This window comes from Mustela erminea, chromosome 19 (genome assembly GCF_009829155.1).
Source record: "Mustela erminea isolate mMusErm1 chromosome 19, mMusErm1.Pri, whole genome shotgun sequence".
Classification (NCBI taxonomy): Eukaryota; Metazoa; Chordata; class Mammalia; order Carnivora; family Mustelidae; genus Mustela; species Mustela erminea.
In genome coordinates, this window is record NC_045632.1 from 10,491,403 (window position 1) to 10,516,080 (window position 24,678).

Genomic DNA, 24,678 nt, shown 5'->3' on the forward strand with positions numbered 1-24,678 from the left:
TCATGCAGGCTGGGCCTCCCAGGGCCAGCCTGGACCCTGCTGCAGGGGGTGGGCAGGCAGGAGCTCTGGGCCAAGCCTGGCGCTCACACCCATCACCTCTGCCGGTATTCCGAAGCCCAGATGAGTCTGGGCCTGGGAGGGATAGGAAGAGGGGAGAGTGGGGACTTGGCTGGCAGGGAATCCGGAGCTCTGGTCTTGTGCGGATGTGCAGCTCTCTGCTCTGCCAGGACGTCTCACGGAATAGCCCCCACTCTCTGACAACATCCAAACCTGGAGCAAAGCCCTCTGTCCCTTTGATGCTGCTGCTCCGGTGACTCCCCTGCATGGGAATCCCAGGAGAGCTCGTTTCCAGCACCCCCCCCCCCGTGTTAGTCTGCTGGGGCTGCTGTGACGGAGATCCACAGACCAGGGGCTTGGACCACAGACACGTGTTTTCTCCCGGTGCTAGAGGCTGGAAAGCCAAGATCAAGGCATTGCTCCAGCAGGTGTCTCCTTCCCTTGAAGACGGCTGTGGTCATTCTGCAGTTTGTCACTAGGACTATGTATGTGGGCTCCACCCAAGGCCCCTGCTGTCTCCAGAGTGATGAGAGCCAGGAAGGTGTGCGGTTCCTGTAAAGAGGGGACCTCTGTGGACCCTGAGGAACAAACAGGGTTTTGGAGGGGAGAGGATGGGGGATGGGTGAGTCTGGTGGGTACTAAGGAGGGCACGGATTGCATGGAGCACTGGGTGTGGTGCATAAACAGTGAATCTTGGAACATTGAAAAAATTTAAAAAATTTTAAAAGAAAGAGGTGACCTCTGGGTGGCTCCTCAGGGCAGAGGGGAGGGAGCTGGAGATGAGTTCCATCCCCAACAGACCCCCATGCACCTCTCCCATCTGGCTGTCCCTCAGGCACATCCTTTAATCATACACTGCTGTAATGTTCCTCTGAGTTATGTGAGGCACTCCAGCAAATCAGTAGAACCACGGGGGTGGGGGGCGGTGAGGGGGTCAGGAACCCAAGTCTATATCCGGTGGGTAGATTGGAATCTGAGCTGGTCGGCGGGAGGTTGGCGGGGGGGTCTGTGGGACCGATGGTCTGATGCTGTCTCCACGTAGATTAGTGTCAGAATTGGCTTGGCTTGGAAGATACCCAGCTGGTTGGTGGTGTGTGGGGGGGAAATACATCAGAATTGCCGTCAGGATCTGAGCCACCGCCTCCCTGTGTCCTCACACGGTCTTCCCTCTGTGCCTGCCTGTATCTTAGTCTCTTCTTAGAAGGGCATCATCACATTGGATGAGGACCCACCATATGACCCCCGTTAATAGAATTACCTCTTTAAGAGCCGGTCTCCAAACACAGTCACTTCTGAGGCACTGGGGGGTTAGGACTGCAGCACAAGGATGTAGGGGGGACCCAGAGCAGCCTGGCGCTTGGTGTGGGTTCCCTCTCACCGCAGTGAGGAATAAACCCAGCGTGGGCGACTCCAGGTGCCTTCCTGGGGGTCAGTGGGCACCAGCAGTAATTTGGCTAATTTGAATAATGTGAATAATTTCCCCTGTGGAAGGGAAGCAGAAATTCTTAGTGGGTAGAAGGAGAGGGGAGGTGGCTTCCCTAGGACTCAAAGAGGAGATTGGACAAAGTGACGCTGCGCCCCCCTCCCCACACTTGTCAGTTCAGACCTCCCCCAGGAAACAGAGAATGACTTTGGATGCCAGATGGTTTGGGTATTGAGTTCGGCTGGACTATTGACCCCCTGAAATTGGGACAGTTGGAAAACCCCAAAATGGCAAGAAAATCTGGAAGATCGGCTCCAGATATAGCCCTGGGGGAGGAAGAGGGGACTCAGACAGATGGTGTGTGAAGGCTGGGTGAGAGAGAATAAAGCTGTTTCCTGTTCACACCAGTGAGCCGACTTTTTTTTTTTTTTTTTTTTTTTTTTTACTATCCTATCTTTTTTTTTTTTTTTAAATTTGGATTTTTTTAAGTGAAATTTTTATTTTAGATTAGTTTTAAGTTTATAGAAAATCACAAGGCCGGTACAGAGAGTTCCCATATACCCTTCACCTGGTTTCTTCTGTTGTTAATGTCTTGAATGGCTGTGGTATGTTTGTCACAGCTGATGAACCAATGTCAAGACATTATGATTAACGAACATCCACATTTTATTAGGATTTCCTTTGTTTTGTTTTGTTTTGTTTTTACCAAGTGTCCTTCTGAGCCCATATCCCATTATATTTGTCACCATGTCACTATATGCTCCTCTGGGCTCTAATAGTTTCTCAGACTTTTCTAGTTCTTGATGAACTTGACCGTTTTGAGGAGCACGGCTGGGTATTTTTAGAATGTGCCTCAACTGGGGATTGACAGATGTTTTCCCCATAATTAGACGAGGGTCACAGGGAAGAAAACCACACAGGTAAGCACCACTTTCAACACACCATATGCAGGGCATAATGAACACGACTGAGCATGCCTAAAGCTGGTCTTTATCCCTGGGAGGCAGTGTTGGTGAGGCTTCTTGACTACGTAGTCCCTGCCCCCAATTTTCATGCTGTTCCCTTTAGAAGGAAACCACCACACTCAGCCCAACCTCAATGCGCTCCATCGCCTTAAGGGTAGAATAGCAAGACAAATCATTCGGAATTCTTCTCTGTGGCAGATTTATCTATTCTCTCTCATTCGTCACATTGATTGCTTTCTCTGATCATTTATTTATGTCATTTGGGGTTTATAGATATTTATTTCACATTTGGGTTATAATCCGACGCTAGTTTATCTACTCTGGTGCTCTACTTATAGTCCTGCTCTTTTCTTCTCAATATTTTGTTATGAAAAATTTCAAACATAAAGAATTTGAAAAAGCATTCCAGTGGGGAAAACCCCAAAGAATCCAATTATAAGGTGGGCAAAGATGCTAAGTAGACATTTTTCTAGAGAAGACATTCAGACGGCCAATGGGTTCGTGAAAAGGCGCACGGCCTCATTCATCACGAGGGAAATGCAAATCAAAACCGCCGTGAGATATCACTGCACACCCTTCAGAACGGGTAGTATCAAAAATCCCCAAGAGACAGCAAATGTTGTTTGTGGAGTTGAGGAGAACAGGGAACCCTCCTGCACTGTTCATGGGAATGCTAACTGGTGTAGCCACTGTGGAGAACAGTACAGAGACTCCTCAAAACATTAAACAGAAGTGCCTGTAATCCAGCAAACCCACCTTGGGTACTTATCGGAGGAAAACAAACCCACCAGCTCAGAGAAATCCTGCCACTTGTGACAACATGGGTGGACATTGAGGGCGTGATGCTAGATAAGTCAGATAAAGGTAAATATTGTATGTTCTTACTCATACGTAGAATACAAACAAACAAACACATAGACACAGAGAACAGACTGGTGGTTGCCCAGCGGGGAGATGGGAGGGAAGGGGTGAAATTTGCTCTTATGAGATGTATAAGTGCTGGGAATCTAATGGACAGCGTGTGACTATAATGAACTACCGTGATGTAGAGTTGAGAGTTGTTAAGAGAGATTTTGGAAGTTCTCGCCAAACACACACATACAAAATGTGACTGTGTGAGGCCATGGATATGTTAACTAATGCTACTGTAATCATCATTTTGTAATATACACGTATACCAAATCATTACATTGTATACTTTAAACGAATAGTGTTCTCTATCAATCGTATCTCAGTACAGCTGGACAAAACAAGGACTGCCACAGTGAGTATCCAGATACCTGCCTCCTAGATTCTACCATTAATATTTTGCTTTGCTACATATCTGTCCCTCCCTCAATCCATCTTATTTTCTTTTTTGATCCATTTCAAAGGAAACTGAAGACCCAGTATACCCCCCCCCTTCCACAATACTTAAGTATGCATAGGGTTAGCTAGAGTTCTTATTTTCTTTGGAGGTAAAATTTGCAGTAAATGTACAAATCTTAGATATAGTACAAATGCAGATCTCCGTGAAACCCAAATCCTTATTAAAATACAGAACGATGCTCCCAGTCCATCCCTTCCCAGTCTGTCCTGTCCCCACCTACCCAGAGGTAACCCTTGCTCTGATTACTGTTGGTACCATAGGTTCATTTTGTCTGTTCTAGAACACTGTCCTAATGGACTCATGCAATATATACCCAACCACCTGGTTAAACTGGTGAGTATCCCTGAGTTTGAGTCCTGGGGAGTACATGCTGAACTCTTAAGCCAGGACCTGCTCTGGTCTTCCACCAGGAGAGATAGGTCAGGAGGCCTTCCTGGAGGAGTGACATTCCTGCCTCTCTCTGGCTTCCTTTCTGCCTCTCTGGGCTGCTCCTCCGCAGCCTCTTCGTGGGCCCCTTCCTCTGCTTGCTGGTGCTGCTGAGCAGCTGGCTAGACCAGAGCTTATAAATCAGCCAGATCCAACCCACAGACAGGTTTTATTTGGCCCACACAGTATTTTTTTTTTTTGTATTTGAATTAGTTTTAACATTTAAGAGCTGAGGGATTTTGCTTTTAAAAATATCCAGATTTCTGTCTTCTCCTGGAAATTTGAAACACCTGGCAATGCTGTGTCCCTCTTCCCATATGGCCATCATTGGCTGAAACTAGAGAGGAACCACCCCATTCTCTGAGCCCTCCTCCACTGGGGGGGTTCTCAGGCACCCCAGCCCTGAATTAACAGCTACACAACTTGAGATGGTGTTGCAGTGGTATTCAGCCAAAAACCCTAGAAATGCTCAGGGCCCACCCTGGGAAAACCATTTATCTTTCCCAGGAGGAACAGACTCAGAGCAAGGGCAGGAAAAGGTCAAAGAGAACAAATTTCTATCAGACAGCATCTCAGCTCTCCCATTGACTGGGATGGATGCCTTGGGCTTAATCAGCAAAGGCCAGAAGCAATGCCCTACAGAATACAGACTTTGTGTGTGTGAGAGAGACAGAGATAGATAAAAGAGAAGGAGCCAGAGGGAGAAAGGGGAATTCAGTCAACAAACCTTTTCCTGAAGGGGAGTGAAAGGGAGTGAGTGGTGTGTGCCTGTGTGTGTTTGTGCCTGTCTGTCTGTCTGTTCATGCATGCACACATGCTGTGAGGAGGAGTGTGGGAGTCAAACACTGAGCCTCCATCCCCACCCCACGAAGCCAATACAATCTACTTCTGCTTAGTAAGAGTTACTCCTCATCTAACACCAACCCAGATTGTTCTCTAAAATTCAAGGTTAGTGTTTCTCAGATTGCAGGTCAAGACCCACTAGCCAGTCATGAAAAATTCAGGTTGTGACCAGATTTTTATTTCTGAAATAGAATAAGCATAGAATAGGTCTGAGATAATTGTGCTTAGTGGAGGTCAGTTTTGTTCATGAAACTTTTCACTTCATATTTGTGTGTACACGTGTGTGCATACCAGGTCATGTAAAATGTGTTTCTCAGGGTAGTTGAAGTCCCACAGGTTGGAAACCCACCACTTTCAAATATCCATATCAGGAAGGGTGGACATAAAGCCAGAGGTGGAAGACTTGAAAGCAGAACTAAGAGGGTTTGTTTGACCTGAACCCAAGGGCAATAGGGAGCCACTGAGTGTTCTTGATGTTCTTGAGTCACTAATGGCCACCTCACCCCACCTGCAGATACATGAGCCCAACTACACACATTATGGAATTTGGAATTCTTCTTCCCCTTAGCAAGTCCCACTGGTTCTGCAAACATTGGCTGCAGACACGATGTAGAAGATTATCCAACAAGGGCTTTTAGGACAGGCTAATCTCACCTTTCCCCCATCATTTTAAAGATAGGGAAGAAGACATTCCAAGATAGAAATTCACTTGCCTGGGGTCACTTAGCACAGCTCATGGATTCTCATCTCGGGAGCTTTGTCATCTCTAGGCCCCATGCAGCCCATCTAATTGGGGACAGTGGAGTACATGACTCCAGCCACTGGAGTTGGAATTGGAGGTGGGCTGGAGAAGACCAGGATAGAGAGGATGAGAGAGAGAGTGTGTATGGGTATGTGTGTGGTGAGGGAAGTTATCCTCACTCTTCCCTGTCTCCATCACCACCATCACTACCATCATCATCACTGTCACCACTATCACTATCATCATCATCTCCCTTATCATCACCATCACCATCACCATCACCACCATCTCCATCACCATCACCATCATCTCCTCCACCACCATCTCCATCACCATCATCTCAATTACCATCACCATCACCACCATCATCATGACTATCACCACCATCATCACAACCCCCATCTTCCTCATCATCACCATCACCACCATCTCCATCACCATCACCATCATCTCCTCCACCACCATCTCCATCACTATCACCATCATCTCCATTACCATCACCATCACCACCATCATCATGACTATCACCACCATCATGACCACCCCCATCTTCCTCATCATCACCGTCACCACCATCTCCATCACCATCACCATCATCTCCATTACCATCACCATCACCACCATCATCATGACTATCACCACCATCATCACCACCACCATCTTCCTCACCATCAGCATCACCACCATTTCCATCACCATCACCATCACTACCCATCTCCATCACCATCACCACCATCATCACCACCACTGTCTTCCTCATCTCCATTACCACCATCACCACCATCATCATGACTACCACCTCCATCATCACCACCACCATCTTCTTCATCATCACCATCACCACCATCTCCATCACAATCACCATCAGCTCCATTACCATCATCACCACCATCATCTTGTGACTATCACCATCATCATCACCATTACTATCATTATTTTTCTCCTAGCAATGGGATGGGCAACTGCTATCCCCAGCCCTTTCTTACCAGTCTGGGGCACAATATTGGGATGAGAAAGGTGGAGTATTAACCTTCTAGGAGAGGCCAGGTGTGGGGATCCCAGGTGGCAAAGTCTAGCCTAGTTCCACAAAGGTGGGAAGGATCCCTGGGTCAGATTCCCAGGAACCTTAGTTTTAGCTTCAACAGTGACTGCCCAGGGGGTGATGTCAAATAGCTGGGTCCCCTCCAAGGGTCTCTACTTTTCCATGAATCAGTGTGGTTCAGTGGGCTCCTGTGAGACTCACTATAGACAGCAGCTGGGAAAAATACTCTGTGAACTGTAAAGTGAATGGCAAGAAGCAGGGAGATCCTTATGTACATTGAAGTAATCCTTAAAGAGTCTGGAGAGGTTCTTAAGCCCATGGCAGGCATTCTTATAAAGATATGAGGGGTTCCTATTCCTAGATAGATGAGCGGGGTTCTTCTTGGGGTGGAAGGGGTCCTTATGCAGGTGTGAGGGGTCCTTAACGCCGGTATGCAGGCTTACAACCTGGAGTGGTCTGCACACATAGGAAGGTTTGTGTATAGAAGCTGTCTTCTTATGCAGATTTTAAAAGGTGGGGGTTTTACCCAAATGACAGCCTTTATAGATGAAAGGACGCTTACACACAGAAGTGAGGTTTTTTTTTTAATTGATGTAACTAACCGTTATTTGTAAAGTGCTATGCAAATATTTAGTGACCTCTGCACAGACGTAAAGGTTCTTCCTAGAGATAAGGGAACCTTATGCTGCTCTAGGATGATTGCATGGTATGAGCGGCCCCATTTGGACAGTGATGTCGCTGGACAGCGTGGTACCTGCGCCGGCCGCAGGTGGGAGCCGTCACCGAGGGGCGGAGCGCTGGGGGCCCGCTGGCAGTCCCCCCGGCAGCCACCAGAGGCAGCACCGTCCCCGTCTGGCCCGCGCCTCCCCCCTCCTCCCCCAATCTCCGCCCCCCACCCTCTTCCTCCCCCTGCTCCTCTCCCCTGAGCCCCGCCAGACCCCGCTCCGCCCGCGCCCCGCTCCACTGCCGAGGCTCCCGCAGCCCCGGCGTCGGCCCCGCTGCGCCCTCCCCGGGGGCTATGGGGGCGCCCCCGGGCTACCGACCCTCCGCTTGGGTGCATCTGCTTCACCAGCTGCCCCGCGCCGACTTCCAGCTCCGCCCGGTACCCAGCGGTTTCTCGCCCCAAGAGCAAGAATACCAGCAGGTGGGAGCGGGTGCGGGGTCGTGGGGGCGGGAGCAGAGGGGGGAGCCAGAGCTTATGGGTCCCGAGGGAGAAAGGTGACAGATTCCTGTGTTCTCCGGGGGTGGGGGCCGAGCCCGGACTTTGGGGTACCTGAAAGGAAGAGGAGCATGGGGTTCCCATACCTGGAGGTTCCCCTGGGACAGGCGCTGGGAGACCAGAGCCCTGACTCCTTAAATAAGGAAGGGCCAGGGGTCTGGACCTCTTAGTCACAGAGGAGGGATGGGACCGGGGAGCCTTGGAGTCCAGGGTCTCTGAGAGCTGCCTGGGAGGCTAGCCTCTAGGGTCGTCAGGGCGATAGGTCCAATCTCCGTGTCCTGAAAGATGCCTCCTCCCCTCATAGGATCCGGGGTGTCCAGTTAAGGTGGGACTCAGCAGAGACAGGAACTGATAATGGTGGAGAGGAAGAGGCTGGGGTGCCCCAGTTCAGGATAGGGTTGAGACCTGAAATGGGGAAGGGGCCAGAGGATGTAGGGCCAGGGCTGGGAAGATAAGGCAGAGGTGCTGGAAGAGGAAGCTGCAGCCAGTCCCCAGCCCCAGGACAGAAGGGGGGTGGCCAGGGTGCTCGGGTGGGGGGCGGTGGAAACGAGGTTCCATCTGGGGACCAGAGGATGACAGAAATGGGTCCAGAGGGTGGGGCCAGGGTGGGAACCTTGCAGAAGCAGGGGTCCCTGGGGAAGGGGGGCCCAGCTTGGGTCAGCTCCAACAGGGGTGAAAGAACTGTCCCCTGACCCAGTTTAATTCAAGTCCTTGACTTTGAGATTAATGAGGAGCAAGGCTTAGCTGAGCCGGGGAAGGGTGGGGGAGTGTGTGCATGCGAGGGCGGGGGGTGCCTGGGAGCCCTGGTGGAGCCCTTGGATGGGTCCTGGGCCCTGCCTATAGGGTCCAGGCCCCTTGGATCTGGTCTAGGAAGCTCCTGGGATAAAGGGCTGGGGAATGGAGAGCTTAGGACGCGTGGGGGGTCCCAGAAAAGCAGAGAGGGGGATGTGTGCTGTATTCTGAGCTATTTGGGTCATGGCTGTACCAGTCGGCAGCAGCTCCTCCCTGCTTTCTCCACGCTGCCCTCTTCCCACCAAACAGGGACGGCCATCCCTTTGCACAGGGCCTGTGGTGTACACAGTCACGACCTCTAGGGCTGGTCACCCACGCCTGCTCACAGCGGAGACCTGCCCACACAGCCACAGCAGGTTGCTGGCTCCAGGCTCTGCCCCAGGCGCTCAGAGAGGCTCACTCCGCCCCCCCAACCAAAAGGCAGGGTGACAGCACTGAGACAGGCACGGAGCCACATGACCCAGAAGGGGACACTGCCCCCCAGGAAGATCACCGCTGTGGTCACAGCTGGGAAAAGTCAGGCACTGGGTGACACAGGGCTGGAAGACAAACTCACACAATCACTTGTAGACACACACACAGCCACATATCCATACACATGTTTACACACACACACACACACACAATTCCTGCCCTTACACACACCCCACACACACACCCCATGTTTACTTGTATACACGGTGACACACGTTTACACATGCACACACACTCCTGTCCTCACTCACACACTCACACACACCCCGCATAGTCACATACACATGCCTCACACTTGTGTACAAACTGACACACGTACACATGCACACACATCCCTGTCCTCACACACACACCACACACTCACACATCATTACATATACATACCCTATTCTCGCTTGTATACACAGTCACTTATCCATACACGTGTTTACACATATGCACAATTCCTGCTCACACTCACACGCATGTCCCACGTTTACTTATATACACACTGACACATGTTTACATATGCACACACACTCCTTTCTCACACACTCACACTCCCACATAGTCACATATACATAACCCACATTCACTTGTAGACACAAACACAGCCACATATCCATACACGTTTACACATTCACACACACAATTCCTGCCCTCACTCACACACTCACACACCCCACATTTACTTGTATACACACTGACACACATTTACACATTCACACACAATTCTTGCCCTCACTCACACACTTACACACACCCCACATAGTCATATACACACACCCCACACTCACTTGTGTACACACAGACACACGTTTACACATGCACACACATTCCTGTCCCCCCGCACACATAGTCACATATACATACCCTACACTCACTCGTATACACACACAGTCACACACACACACTGAAACGCACATTCACACTCACACAATTCCTGCTCTCATTCACACCCCCCACACATACATACAACCCACAATCACTGTGTACACATGAACATTCACACACACACAGACACGTTTACACATTCATACACATTCCTGTCCTCACACACTCACACACACTCCACACTCACAGTCACCTATAGTAAACACACACACAATTCCTGTTCTCATTCACTCACACATTCACACACCCCAAGCTCACTTGTTTACACTCACACATTTACACATTCTCATCTTCACTCACACACACACTCACACACACATACACACTCCTACACACTCACATATCACATTCACTTGTATATACACACATTCTTATACACAAATTTGCATATACACATACATTCACTCATATATAACACACACATGTTCACACACACACACACACACACCACCGAGGACCACTCAGACTTAAAGAATCATGCTCAGAAACACACAAATGCCAACAGATAACTCTCACACCTGTCAACATAGGTGTTTCCACAGGGACACTCATTCGCTCTCTCTCCCTCACACACACACAGGTGTAGTATCTCATGGCAGATAAACACAGTCAAAGATAAAACATCCAGTTTCATAGCCATAGGAAAAAATATACCACACAGTTGTGTCATTTGCACACACACACCACACTTGTGTCCTTCAGATGTGCACACACACACACACTCCAGCACTGCAAGGACAAAGGCAGAGACACACTGTGGTTTACAGGAAACAGCATTAGTGAGTCTGGAGGGGTAACTGTGTTCTGGATGTTGTCCCTGCCTGCTGTTTGGCTTAAGGTAAACCCAGTCCCATTCTGGGCACCTGTGAAGGGGACAGGGCCTCACAGCCGCTCCTGTAAAGTCTTGCCTTATGGAGAGCCCTGCTGTCCTGCAAGGCTTTTCCAACGACACATACCTGTCCCCCACCCCGCACACCCACCTCTGCCCTCCCAGCTTTTGGTGTCTCTGTGTCTCCTTTCCCTGCATCTCTGCTTTTCCACTCCTCTGTTTCTCTCCCCGACCCCCACTCTGTGTCTCCCTGTTTCCAAGTCTCCATCCCTGAGTCTTGCACACACACTCTGTCATGGAGGCTGTCACGCCCCCCTCCCCGTGAGTTCCTGGGTGACAGACTCACACTGCGGTGGGTGTGCGGAGCTCAGCACAGGGGAGTGAGCGAGCAGTGAGTGGGGAGGACTGGCAAGGAGGAGGGAAGAGGAAGCCTGCCACCCCTGACTTCACACCCATCTCCAGGAACAGGCACCCCCGTCCACCCTCTGATCCCACCTATTTCCGGACGCAGGTCTCAGAAGGTGTCTGGGAGCTGCTCTGTTCCAGCTGCCTGGCTGGAGCACAGGGGATGCCTGGGATGATGAGGACACAGTCTCAGAGAGGGGAAGGCTCCTGCTGAAGGTCACACCCAGAGCAGAGCTGGACTCCAAGCTTTGGGCCTCTCAGTAGGAAGCTCCCTCCAGTGACCCAGCCCCAAACTGCCGAGCCCCAGCAGCCAGCCTGGGAGGGACTGGGGACCGCATCTTTCCCCACAGACCTGGAAACCAGAGGCTGGGCTTGGCCCCCCTTTCTAGCCAGAGCTGCCTTCCACCTCCGCTGAAGTCCCCGATTCAGGACCTCCCGCCATGCAGGGAGGGAGCAGCGAGCCCCTCTGAGGCCTCATGTCTCCCCCTTCCCCAGGCCCTGTTGCTGGTGGCAGCCTTGGCAGGCCTGGGCTTGGGCCTGAGCCTCATTTTCATTGCTGTCTACCTCATCCGCTTCTGCTGCTGCCGGCCCCCAGAGCCCCCCGGGGCCAAAAGCCCCCCACCCGGGGGAGGCTGTGTCACCTGGAGCTGCATCGCTGCCCTTCTCGTCGGCTGGTAATGGGGCCCCAGGGTGGGTGGGGAGTGGGGACGGGGCTCCCCACAATCCTGGCTGGTCTTCCTGCGAGTGCCCTAGAATCCCACCTCAGCCTTGCCGCGGGAAGAGCTGCTCCCATTTCGTGGATGGACAGACTGAGTTTCAAGAAGAGGAGGGACTTCCTAAGGGCAATCAGGCTGGCAGGAGTGGGTAGGGGTTAAGAGCTAGGGTTTGGTGGCTTTGTCACTGAAGTGATGCGCAGCTAGGGGAGTGGTGGAGTCAGTTGCTCCAGGACTCAGTTTCCATGTCTCTGAAATGGACATTATAGTAATACCCACCTCCTCTTCTTAGTTGCGGTGGTATTAAATGAGAGAAGGTACAGAGCCTGGACCACAGTCCTACTAGGGGAGCAGTAACGCTTGGTATCATTCATTAACTCACTCGCTCATTCATTCATTCCACAACTATTTCTTGCGGATCTACTCTGTGCGGGAAGATACTGAACTGGCCAGGCGAGGTTCTTGCCCTCCTGGAGCTGATGTTCCAGTCAAGGAGACAGACAGCAAAGTAGTGTTTGTGGTCCCGGAGCAGAGCTGGGAGTCCAGACCTGAGCTGGTCTAACTCCTTCCCACTAACCCTGGGCAAGTCTTGGGGAGAGGGACGAAGCAATTTTTCAAGGTCCCTTCGCCCAAGTGGCCAGTGGAGATTCAGACCCGCAAGCCCCTCTCAGAGCCCGGGAGGGGGCTAGGGGGTTCTGTGCAGCGGGTGGGCACTGGGGGTTAGAGAGGAGGGAGCACTTGAGGACACGCCAGCTCACCATTTACCAAGAGCCGGCTCCAAGCCCAGCTCTCCCTGTCAGGCCACCCCCAGCAGCGCAGGAGTCCTATTGCACAGATCAGGACGCTGGGATCCCAGAGAGACCCGCCCCGGATCTGGGGGGGGTCTGGGGGAGTGCCAGGCTGGGCCCTACCCCCACTGCCTCCCTGCGGGGAGCAGCACTGTGTGTTTGGGGGTGTCTGTGGTGGTGGGGGAGAGCAGGGCGTCCTAGATCCCAAATGCTTCCTCTTCGGGCTCTCCTGACTGGGGCCGGGGGTGGGCGAGGGTGGTGGACAAAGGCCCTGTGGGGGAGAGACACGGCCGGCCCCCAGCGGCCTGGGAACAAGAGCAGCTTTGTCCCGCCGGGAACAATGGGCGGGGGCGCCAGGGCGGGCGTGGGAGCCCAGGGTTAAGTGTGTGTGTGGGGGGGGCGGTGGCCGGCGCTGGGAACTGTGAGGGCGTCCGGCTCCCTCCGCCGAGTCGGGCCTGGCCCCTCCGCGGAGGGACACTCTTGCGGGTTGGGGGGATGGGCCCACATTCAGACCCCACAATGGAGCTCTGTGTGCCGGCCGCGAGGGGCGGGGGCTCAGGCTTCTGGCCCATCGGCCCACATTCCCTTGCTTCGCTCTCAGCTGGCCAGACGCTTGGGTCCTGGGGGCGGGGGAAGGCGGAGAGCTCCAGACCCAGGGGAGCTCCAGACCCAAGGGCCCCCCCGGAGATGATGACTGGGGACCAGCGGTCCTAGGAAGCCCCAGGAGGCGGGGAGGGGGCAGCGGCATCCTCAAGGGACCGGTGCTGAAGACTTGGGATGCTTGAGGAAGGGATGGAGGGTTGGGTATGGGCCGACAATCGTGGGGGGAGGGCTTCTCCTGGGGCTGGGCGTGACAGGGGTTCCGCTCCAGTAAGGTGCGGGTTAAATCCGGCCCCCCCCGCCCCGCCCCTCCACCCACCATTAGCATCACAATGACGTCCCTAGGGCGGGGGAGGGGGGCTTCCCGTTACCTTGGCAACCGGTGGGGGCCGGGCTGGAGACGTTCCTTTCCCACGACGGGCTGGACCAAGGGGGTGGGGGTGGGAGAGAGGATTGGGTGTGAGGAGGTTGGGGGGACGCGGCCCCAGGGTCCCAGGACGGGTTGTGATTTCCCGTCCCTCCCCCTCTCAGCGCCGGCATTGGCATCGGTTTCTATGGCAACAGCGAGACCAGTGATGGGGTGTCCCAGCTCAGCTCCGCACTGCTGCATGCCAACCATACGCTCAGCGCCATAGACCACCTGGTGAGGGGCCAGGCACCGGCCAGACCCCAGACCCGCACCCAGACTCGTTCCACCTCCCAGAGAAATGGGACCCAAACTCAGAGTCCAGACCCCACACCTGAGACTTACGACCCCAGACTCTGACCTCAGACTATACGCCCCACCTCCAGCCCTGCCTGCAGCCAGGACCTTACACTTGGCAACCTCAGACCCTCCACCTGGATCTGGAACATGCGGCTCAATTCTAGACCCCAATTCACACTTAGTCTCAGCCCTGGACCCCTGCCCTCAGGTTAGATCCAGGCCCCCAGACCCAATCTGTGCCCTAAACGTAAGCTCAGGGACTTCAGTGCTGAGACCCAGGACTCTGACAAGGGGCCTTGCTCCCATTCCCCAGGCCCAGGGTTCCAGATCCAGAGCTGAGACCCAGGCTGCCCTCAGACTTCAAATTTCGTGTCCAGGGCAGACCCTGGACCATGGAATCCGGACTTAGGACCTCAGACCCAGACAGACAGATGCCAACTTTAGACTCAAATGCTCAGGCGTAATTACAGTTCTGGGGCCTTAGTCTTACCTGGGACCCAAGCCACTGACCCTCAGGGCTCCTGATGGGAGCCACAGAACATCTTCCACAGATGTCCTAGTCCCCAGATCTCAGACACCTGCCACAACTACTCCACCCCAACACCCGCCTCTCCAGGGCATGCCTGCCTCTGACCCCAGACTCCCCCCTGCACGCAGGTGTCAGAGACAGTGGAGAGGCTGGGTGAGGCCGTGAGGACAGAGCTGACCACCCTGGAGGAAGTGCTGGCTCAGCGTACGGAACTGGTGGCTGCCGCCCGTGGGGCTCGGCGGCAGGCAGAGGCGGTGGCCCAGCAGCTCCAGGAGCTAGCCTTCTGGAGGGGCGTGCCCTTGAGCCCCCTGCAAGTGGCTGAAGATGTGTCCTTTGTGGAGGAGTACAGGTGGGTGATGGGGGTTCTCACCCCGGGTGACTCTGCATCCAGGTGGCCATGGGGCAGTGTTTGGGGACACTTGTCTGGTCATCGCAGCTCGCGAGGGGGCGCTACTCACACCTGGTAGGTGGGGACCAGAGACGCATCCTGCCATGCACAAGATGGCCCCCAGCAAAGGATGGCCTGTCCTGAGTGTCCCAGTGCCCGGGCTGAGCCACGCCCCGCTCACATCCTTGCATCTCCCACTCAGTCGCTCTCCCCTCAGTCATCCATCTGACGCGTGCATCCCCTCAACAGATGTTTATCTAGCACCTTCTGGTGAGAGAGAGGGGTGCCCGGGGGTTAGGAACATGAGCTCTGAAGCCAGGTGGCCACTCTGGGGCTGTGGGACTGGTTACCTTTTCTGAGCCCTTGATGTCCCGATCTGTAAAGTGGGAGTGATGGGTTGGATTGTTGAAGATCAGAGGAGTCCGTGCCTTTTAAGTGCTTACAACAGTGACTGGTACGCACCATACAGGTGTGTGTAAGATGTACGTTTTTATAAGACAGGGCAGTGAACAAAACAGACACCAGTTCCAGCTCATCTTCCAGTAAGGGGCCCAGTAATAAACGAACGCCTGTGAGGGGTGGGTGGTAAGAGCTCTGGAGAAAAGTGAAGCAAGGGAGGGGAACGGGCTGGGGACAGAGGCTGGCAGTCTGCCTGTGGCCCTGGCGGGGGTGGGGGATGTGAGTATGGGGCGGCCATGGGGAGGCTGCGTTGAGAGGTGGTGTGTGAAAGAGGGACACATTATGTGGCTATCTGGGGTGGCCGCCCTTGCCAGCAGCCCATAGGATGAAGTCCTCATTGCTTTGGCTGCTGGGAATGAGGTCTCCTGTTTATTTGACTCTCTCTGGGGGCCCAGCCCAGGTGTGGGGACAGAGGCAAGAGATGGAGTCCTGGCTTCTGTGCTCCAGGGTGGAAGGCCCCCAGGAATGAAGCAGTCCGTGACAAGGACGCCCCCGTGGGGCATCAGACAAGCCTGGGTCCCAGGGAGTCCAGGTTCTGCGCTTTGGCTAGGCCATCCTTGGGTCAGGCCTCAGCCCACCTCCAGGGGCCCCAGGCAGCAGAGGGTTGAGGCAGACCCACCCCCAACAGGAAAGGTCGCTGGAAGTTCCAGTGTGAGAGCCTGGCCCTGGGAGTCCTCCCTCAGGGAAGGTGGCCCGTTTCCTGCAAGGTTACTGGAGCCCCCAGAGGGAGAGCTTCCTGGCCGAGTTCCCAGAGACCGAGACCAGGCATGCACAGCGGCTTAGTGCAGAAGGGTGGGCTGCCCCTGATGGAAGAAGAGAGAGTGAAGCTGGGGTGCGGGGTGGGGATGCTGGGAGCAAAGGCCTGCAGGTCTCCCTGAGCCACGCAGCCCAGCTCAACCCCAGGAAAGCAGGGTCCACTAGCTGCTCAGGTGTCTCAGATGGGCACAGCTGTGGGGTACCCGGCCGGTGGGGGCCCAGCCGGGGCCCAGCTGGGGCACACCCAGGGGCACTTACCCGGCCTGAGCAGTGATTTCCAGAACGCCTCCGCCGTGCCAGCCCTCCGAGCAGAGGGAATCAGTCGTTAACACACACCAACTGTTGGAAGCTCCCTGAGTGAGCGTCCAGCTGGAGTTTCAGGCCGTCTGTGTACCCGGCACCCTTCTAAGTTCACGCACCTTAGCCTCACAACTCCCTCTCAGAGTGGGCGCTACTGTTCTCCCCAGCGTTACAGGTGGGGAAACCGAGGCACAAAGGTAAAGCCCCCGAAACAAGGTTGCCCACAGGTAGGAAGTGGAGAGGCTGGCGCCCAGCCCCAGGGCACACCACAGGACACTCAGCCCATGCCCAGGAACTGCTCACTTCACTCTGCAGGTGCCTTGGCAGGTGGCGCTGGGGGACACCAGTGGCTCGTGCCCGGTGACAGGGCCTGTGTGTGGTCCAGCTGGGGAGGCGCCTGGCCCCCGGCACCTGAGCTCTGAAGGGCCACAGTGGCTGGCCTCCCAGTGCACCTGCTTCACAGGGAGCCGGCTGTGGCCTGGGGACAAGAGCATGAATGTGGGGGGCCATCCCCCTCTGCCGGGCTCCAGTCGGGCAGCCTGGGTCCGGAGGGCCAGATCTGCTGCTCAGTGGCCCTCGTCCCTTCTCCAGGTGGCTGGCCTATGTTCTCCTGCTGCTCCTGGAGCTGCTGGTCTGTCTCTTCACCCTCCTGGGCCTGGCAAAGCAGAGCAAGTGGCTGGTGATCGTGTAAGTCCAGGTGCCCTCCGAGTGGCCTCCGCTTTCCCTCCCGCAGAGCTCTGGCAGGAGGGACACTGCCCTCCTTCCCTCATCCCACAAACTTCCAGGGAGGTCCTGGGCTGGGCCAGCAGCTGCCAAGACACCAGACCTAGAGCAGGCCGGGCCGGCAGAGCAGGGAGCACAGGCCCCAACGCAAGCAAAGAGCTCCATAATCCTAGGGAAAATGATATAACGTTTGCGCTGAGGATGGGGCGGTTTCTGACTTCCCCCGATGGCCGTGCACACACAGCTCCATGAGGGAGGGACCCCTCAGGCACCTGACTTGCAGAGGGGTACTGCAGGCAGAGGGCTTCCACCTCTGAGGCTGCATGGCCCTTATGGGGCTCAGGGAAACTCAAGACCACATCCTTACTTAACGGCTTGTTCCGTGTGGCCAGCCCTGTTTTGGAACCCTCGCTCTGACCCTTCGCCCCATTAACACGGAGAGAGGGGCTCAGAGAGGTTGGGCCACTTGCCCTGGGCCACACAGCCAGGAAGAGCTAGAGCTGGTTTCCGGCTCAGGCCAGTCCATCCCATGTAGAAGAACCCCTGAATCCTTGCTGCCTCTGGGGGTCCTGCTGGTGCTCCCCCGTCTCCACACTCCCCTGGGTGAGAAGTCCTGCTGTGCCCTGCAGGCTCCCCCTGAGGCTGAGAGGTGGTGAGCACCCTCCAGTGCTGACCCTCACCTCTGGACCCCTCCCCAGAGAAAAACCAGGCTGAAGTTCCAGCCCTGGTGGCAGCCAGGTCTTGGAGGAAAGGTGTGGCTGGCTCAGGAAGCCGACGAGGCCATGCTCCAAGCTGGGAGACATGCTGGGACCGCTGGGCTGCTGCGGATGCAAAGCCAGGAAGCAGAGCCCAGAAGTGGGCAGCAGCTCTCCCAGAATCCCAGAGCAAGGCGGGGGCAGAGCTGGGCTGGGATCTGGGCTGCTGGCTTGCCAGCCCAGGGCCCTCTTCTCACTGTCCTCCCCCTCACTCCCGGGGAGAGACCAGATGTTCAGTTTGCTATGAATGGTCACAGGTCTACTACCTGCACTCCCGTCCTCCCCCCCGCCCTCCAGTTTCTCTGCCCTTAATTTTGATCCTCGAGGCTCCAGAGGTTGGTAGGGAAGGAGGGATGGGGCTGTGATGGGATTTGGGGTGGAGGAAGGGAAGAGATGAGGCAGGGAAATTAAGAACCCCAGAACTGCAAACCTGTCCTTTACCCCTTTATAGGATGACAGTGATGAGTCTCCTGGTTCTTGTCCTGAGTTGGGGCTCCATGGGGCTGGAGGCAGCTACAGCTGTGGTGAGTGCTGGAGGCCAGGCCCCTGGGTCTCAGGGCAGGTCCTGAGGGGAAGGACTTGGAGCCAGGATCACATGTTCTGAGGCCTAGAAGCTGGAGACTTAGACACTTGGGTCCTAAGGGAAGAGGGGGCTGGGGGCCTGGACTCCTGGGTCTGAGGGAGGAGGGGCTGGAGGCCCAGATTCCTGGGTCTGAGGGAGGAGGGGCTGGGGGTCTGGACCCCTGGGTCTGAGATGGGGGGACTGGGGGCCTGGACTTTTGGCTCCCCAGGAATGGTGGGGGCTGGTGTGGTAAGCCAGACACCCCGTTCTGTGGGAGTATGGAATTGGAGCAGTGTCTGGTCCAAGCCCCCCCTCTCCCTGCCTCCCTCAGGGCCTCAGTGACTTCTGCTCCAGTCCTGACACCTACATCCTGAACCTGACCCAGGAGGAAACTGGGCTCAGTTCAGGTGACCCAATCAACACCCGCAGACCCTGACTCCTCAGGCCCTCGGGCGGGGTGGGTGCCCGGTCTCAGAAGCTCTCAGCACCTCTCCTGCTGGCCTGGGAAAGAGACAGGAATACAGATGCTGGACTTCGGGGAGAGCGGTCAGGAGACAAAGCTGGCTGGGAGTCCCTCCCCAGGAACAGGAGGATTTGGCCAGGAATGCGCACAATTTAGTCAAGGGCAGGACAGTAGAAGCAGGGGTTTGCAGGGAGTGTGGAGACCCTCCAGTTTTGGGCTGTGGTTGGAGCAGAAGTGATGGAACGGTGTAGGTAGCTTGTCCCTGAAGGCCAGGCGGCGGGCACCACAGGAGGCCCCTGGGCTGGGGAGCGGCCCCCCCCCGTCCTGAGGGTGGGAAGGCAGGGCCCTGCCCCTTCCCAGCTTCGCGGGGCGGGGGGGGGGGGTGGTGCGGGGGGGGGGGGGCGGGCGGGCGGCGGCGGGTACCCAGGCTCATGGGTGTCTCCTCTTTTCCTCCCACTTCAGACATCCTGAGCTATTACTTCCTCTGCAACCAGGCGGTCTCCAACCCCTTTCAGCAGGTTAGGGGAGCGGGCAAGGGAGCGGGGGTGGAGGAGGGCGGGCTGGGGCGGGGACTGCAGGTCCTGGGGTAGGCTGCGGGGACCCCCGGAGCCCCCAGTCCTGTGTCCTCCGGGAGGAGAGTGGGCTGGGGGCGGCCACTACCTGGCCCTCCCCCTGTCTTCCCGCAGAGGCTGACTCTGTCGCAGCGAGCTCTGGCCAACATCCACTCCCAGCTGCAGGGCCTCGAGCGGGAAGCTGTCCCCCAGTTCCCTTCTGCGCAGGTGGGCAGCCGGGCTCTCCCTCAACACCCGGACTCGGACCGGAAGTGGTGGGGAGGCTGTAGGCGGGGCCCGAGGCCTGTGGGCGGAGCTCGCTGAGGTGGGCGGAGCCCGGCCCTGTGTGGTCCGGAGGAGCAGGTGGGGTGACCCTCCCGTCCCGCGCAGAAGCCTCTGCTGTCCTTGGAGGAGACGCTGAATGTGACGGAAGGAAACTTCCACCAGCTGGTGGCGCTGCTGCACTGCCGCGGCCTGCACAAGGTGCGCCCCGTCCCCCAAATTCTTCCAGGGCGCCCGAGACATCCCTGCGTTTCTCTCACCTGCCGTAGAGCTGCTCTCTACCGCCCCGCCACCCCCGTCTGTCCTTCTGACGTCACCTTCGCTTGCTCCGCCAGCCCTCTCTCATAGGCTCCTTCCCCGCCCCACCCTGCTGCCACCCACCCCCTTGCCCCTCTCCCCCTCTCCCCTCCCCCCTCCCCCACTCGTCTCTCTTCTGGAGCCCTGGCAGCTTCTTGAATTCTGGGGCCCGACAGCCTGGGCTCCTCACCTCCGGCCCAGGGGCCACAGTCTGTTAGAGTGACTCACTGCGCCCGGCTTTACTAGATGCGGCACAAGTGGGACACACCTGAGCCCTTGGTTCGTCATGCCCTCTGAAGGAAATGCTGTCATCACGGCACCGCACCGTGAGCCTCCGCTGCCAGGCAGTCATCCAGGGTCATCCCTTGGCTTCCTCACCCCACCCCCATTCCCAGGGCCTGCTGCCCCCCAGGCCTAGTCTTTCCCCCCAGGGGAGCACCCATGCCTCATCCCCCCTCTAGTCTGTCCTCCCAGTGGCTCTCCAACAGGACTGCCAGATTTTGCAAACAACAGATAACTCTTTCCTGTAGGTAGGTCCCACGCCATAGTGGGGACATGTCTGTACTAAATATTTTTTGTGGTTGGGCATCCTGCCTTTGATCTGGCGACTGCATCAGAGGGACCCATCTGTCCCACAGCACCGACCTGACTTGGCCCTTGCTGGGATCCGCACCCCTTCCACAGCTCCCACTGTCCCCAGAGCGTCTCAGATTGGCACTGCAGCACGGGGGCAGTGGCGGTGAGGGAGGGGCAAGGAATCAACACTCAGAATTGCTGAGTACGTGAGCTGCAGGACTCCAGAAGGCAACCCTGCTCTTTCGTTCAAGGGTAAACTGAGGCCCACAAATTTCTCTCCGGTCCGGGCTGACCCTGGTCTGGATCGCACTTCCCAAGGTTCACTGTGGACAGAGGGAAGGGAGGGAGGGTGGAGAGTGGGTCAGTCTCACCCTCTACTTGTGCACCCCGTGACTCTGGGCCCCTGTTTCCCCTCTCTGGGCTTCAGCGTTCCCACATAATACATCCAGGATTGAGGGACATCAGGGATAAAGTGGTGGGAAGGTGTCTCTGGAGCCTGACAGATTTGGCTCTAATCCAGCTCTACCCCTTCCAGGTTGTGTGACTCTGGGCAAGTGGCTTGCCCTCTCTGGGCTTCAACTTTCTGCCCACAAAAGGCAGCAATGTGAGGGGGCCCAGATCTCTGCCTTGCAGGGCTAGGAGGAGCATGAAAGGACATGGTCTAGGTGCCTGAAACAGTAAAAAGAGAATGCGCCATTGCTCTGACTTGGGTCCCATGCCCCGGCTTGGGTTTCACTGGCACAGTACCAGACACAGCTTCCACCCCCCCGCCCCAGGGGCTCAAGCTGGAAACCTAGGATCATCCCTTTTGCCGTCTGTCCCCACCTCCCACACCCACTCCCCAGGCAAGCTCTGCCGCCTGAAGCCCATCTGGACTCAGAGCACGGCTCCCTCTGCCACTGCTTCTACCCTGGTCACCCTCCTCACCTCCCACCCAGGAGCCATGGAGCATTTTCCCTGTCCCCCTGCTTGCCACCCCCATCTGTCCTCCCAACAGCCAGCAGCTGGGTGAGCCTCTCTCCCACAATCCGATCAAATTCTTTCCCCACTAAAACCCTCCAGTGACTCCCCAGCTCACGGATTAAAGTCTAGCTTCGCCCCTCCCGCCCCTCCCGGGCTGGTCCCAGGCTCAGGCCCTTGCACCACCCTCTCTGCACTGGCCCACAGCAGCCCTTAAACCGCTCCAGGGCCTAGAGCCCGTGGTTTCTTCATGTCAAGGGTGGTCTCTGCTGTTGGGGTCCAGTCCTGCCTTCTGGTCCCCTCTCAGTTTACGGTCACCTGAAATGACCTTCCGAAGCATGGTTACTCAAGTGTCCCTGGGACTGGGAGCCACACCTGGCACGAGCAGGCCCTTGGCTACTCTGTGGGGTGAATGATGGCTGGGCATTCAGGAAACAACTCAGCTCGATTCCAGACATGATGAAAGGGGCTGCCAACATTTCCCGAGAGTGTGTTATGTGCAAGGTGCAATTCTAAGTTGGGGGCGGGGGTTCTTCCAAGCAGTGTTCTAAGCCGGAGATGTTGCTCCTGGGGGGCATGTGGCAGTGGTGGTCACAGGCAGAGTGGGGGTGCTCCTGGCAGATAGGGAGCAGGGCCCAGGGAAGCTACTCAACATCCTACTGGTGCGGGACACCCCACCACGGAGAATCGTGGGGCTCACGATGTCAGAAGCCCCACACTGGACCGAAGCTGAGGTGGCGTGGTGGCTGGGGGTAGGGTGGAGAGGGGGCCAAGATTTGGGTTTACGTCTGCAGGTGTAGTAATGACAGTGGTTGGAGCACTGCCTGTGTGCTTATACGGAGGCACAGCCAGGGGTGGGGGGGGCGTGCCTGCTGACACCCTCCCCCGCCCACCCCAGGATTACGGCGCTGCCCTGCGGGGCCTGTGTGAGGATGCCCTGGAAGGCCTGCTCTTCCTGCTGCTCTTCTCCCTGCTGTCTGCGGGGGCCCTGGCCACTGCCCTCTGCAGCCTGCCCCGTGCCTGGGCTCTCTTCCCGCCCAGGTCAGGAGGGGAGGGAGGGCATGGTCCTGGGGGAGGCCGTGCAGGGCGGACCCCTGGGCTCCTGCTTGGGGGGGAGCCTCCTGATGGATCCCCCATCCTGCTTCTCTGCCACTCCCCTCGTCCCCCAGTGACGACTATGATGACACAGATGATGACGACCCTTTCAACCCTCAGGTACTGGATTCACTGGCCTGAGGGCAGAGGCTGGGGGCCTGTGCTACGAAGCGAGGTCCCCTCCATGCCCCCTCCCATCTCCCCACAGGAATCCAAGCGCTTCGTGCAGTGGCAGTCATCTATCTGAGCCCCTCTTCCCTGCCAGACTGGAGACTGGGCCCCCACCCCGGTGAGCTCCCAGAGCTACGCCCTGGCTCCCCCCCACCAGCCAGCCCTGCTCACCTCACCCTCCTTCTGGGCAGGGGGGTGGCCCTGCCCACCTGCATGTGGCACTATCTGATCTCCTTGCAGTTCCTTCCCTGGCTGCCGGAGGAGACCCCACTAACCCAGCCTGATGGTGCTCTCAGCTCTAACAGCACCTCTGGCCACGGACAGCCACACGGGACTGCCTCCCTGCCCTGCCCCTTCTCCTGTACACCCTTGCCCCTGTGAGTCATCGAGGGGGCAGGGTGGGCCCTGGGGCTATCAGGGAGGGGGCAGCTAGCCAGCCAGTCCCCCAAGCCTCATCCCTGGCCACCAGGCCCATCCTTGAAGGGACGTGAGTGCCCCCGCCCCTGCCACACCTGGAGGCTTAGGGCCGTCATCCCAACTTGCAGCACTAACTTGGGAATGGGTTGATTTGAAATAAAAGGGAAAACTTTATTTTACAAGCAGCTGGGTCCTTATTTGTCTTCTCCCTGCTCTGGCCCCCTGGTTGGGGCCAGGGAGACCCCCTGACTCCCCCCCCCACCACCCCGCAACCTCCAGGCTGCCAGGCATTTCCAAAGACGCTGGTTTTTTGTTTGTTCTATTGTTGTTAAAATTATAAGACTTTTTTGCCTGATTCTAAAAGCAGGACATATGTCCTGACCCAGGAAGAACTCTCAATTTGTGAGTGTGTGTGTGTGTGAGACAGAAGACAGATGTCAAGTCAGTGAAAGGCTGTGCAGTTTCAAAGTTTGGCAGACACAGCTGGTCTCTTCTGGAAGAAAACGTTCTATACACAAGGCAGGTGAAAATCCAGATGTAGGCAAGGGAAGGGGTGCGCACATCGCACAGAGGAAGTAGGAGACTCTTGCTACATGCTGTACCTTGGCTGGAAAGGGGGTGTTTCCAGCAAGATACCCCAAAGCTGGCAAAGAAAAGGTAATTCATTTGACAAGTTGTGGAACTAAAAAGCCAGGAGGCAAATCGGTAGTCTTGGGAAAAGCTGATTTGTACGGCAGAAAAATGGGATTTTATTACTACATAAACTATGCAGCTTCTGTAAACTAAGAATAGGACAACATAACTTGGAAATAAGCAACTGTGATGCCCTTTTGATGAAGTCAGCCCCCAAGGGCTGGTGTCCCAATCCTGACGAGGAGGAAGTGCAGAGTGAACTGAGGAGGGACGCTTTTCTTCCACCGCTGCGGTGAGACACCAGAGCAGCGCTGGAACCACCCAGGCCAGCCTGGGCTGTGGCTCCAGATGCTGGGACAAGTCTGCTCACGTGTCACCCCCCGGCCAGGCCATTCTACTCTGGGGATTCATTTCACGGAAATGGAACCTCAGGATGTGTATCAAGGGCTGTGAACTCGGAGCCGAAGGCCACAGAGAGAGGCCGGGTCCCATCCG

General features: G+C 56.2%; 2 protein-coding genes across 16 annotated transcripts in view; both read left to right on the top strand.

Annotated features, from left to right (window-relative positions):
* Positions 1 to 24,678, top strand: part of LOC116579282 (leukocyte immunoglobulin-like receptor subfamily A member 6) — a 355,647-nt gene that overhangs the window by 156,136 nt on the left and 174,833 nt on the right. The gene's annotated exons all lie outside the window — the stretch shown is intronic.
* Positions 7,766 to 23,732, top strand: TTYH1 (tweety family member 1). Of its 4 annotated transcripts, XM_032324476.1 has the most exons (14): positions 7,767 to 8,011; positions 11,955 to 12,133; positions 14,092 to 14,203; positions 14,924 to 15,144; positions 17,290 to 17,385; positions 18,628 to 18,700; positions 19,070 to 19,145; positions 19,664 to 19,719; positions 19,888 to 19,980; positions 20,143 to 20,235; positions 22,766 to 22,908; positions 23,037 to 23,082; positions 23,171 to 23,251; positions 23,374 to 23,732. In XM_032324476.1, exons 1-13 carry the CDS (start codon positions 7,886 to 7,888, stop codon positions 23,207 to 23,209), a joined length of 1,353 nt encoding a protein of 450 aa, XP_032180367.1. In that variant the 5' UTR covers positions 7,767 to 7,885; the 3' UTR covers positions 23,210 to 23,251; positions 23,374 to 23,732. The 4 variants fall into 4 exon arrangements, with proteins under 4 accessions (XP_032180368.1, XP_032180370.1, XP_032180367.1 ...); XM_032324475.1 differs by lacking the exon at positions 23,037 to 23,082; XM_032324477.1 differs by lacking the exons at positions 20,143 to 20,235; positions 23,037 to 23,082 and having other exon boundaries at positions 7,766 to 8,011.

Bases quoted from the DNA above. Each gene is read 5' to 3' on its own strand.
- TTYH1 (XM_032324475.1), top strand. From the start codon at position 7,886: ATGGGGGCGCCCCCGGGCTACCGACCCTCCGCTTGGGTGCATCTGCTT. The intron at 8,012-11,954 runs GTGGGAGCGGGT...CCCCTTCCCCAG, and splicing joins AAGAGCAAGAATACCAGCAG to GCCCTGTTGCTGGTGGCAGC. The intron at 15,145-17,289 runs GTGGGTGATGGG...TCCCTTCTCCAG, and splicing joins TCCTTTGTGGAGGAGTACAG to GTGGCTGGCCTATGTTCTCC.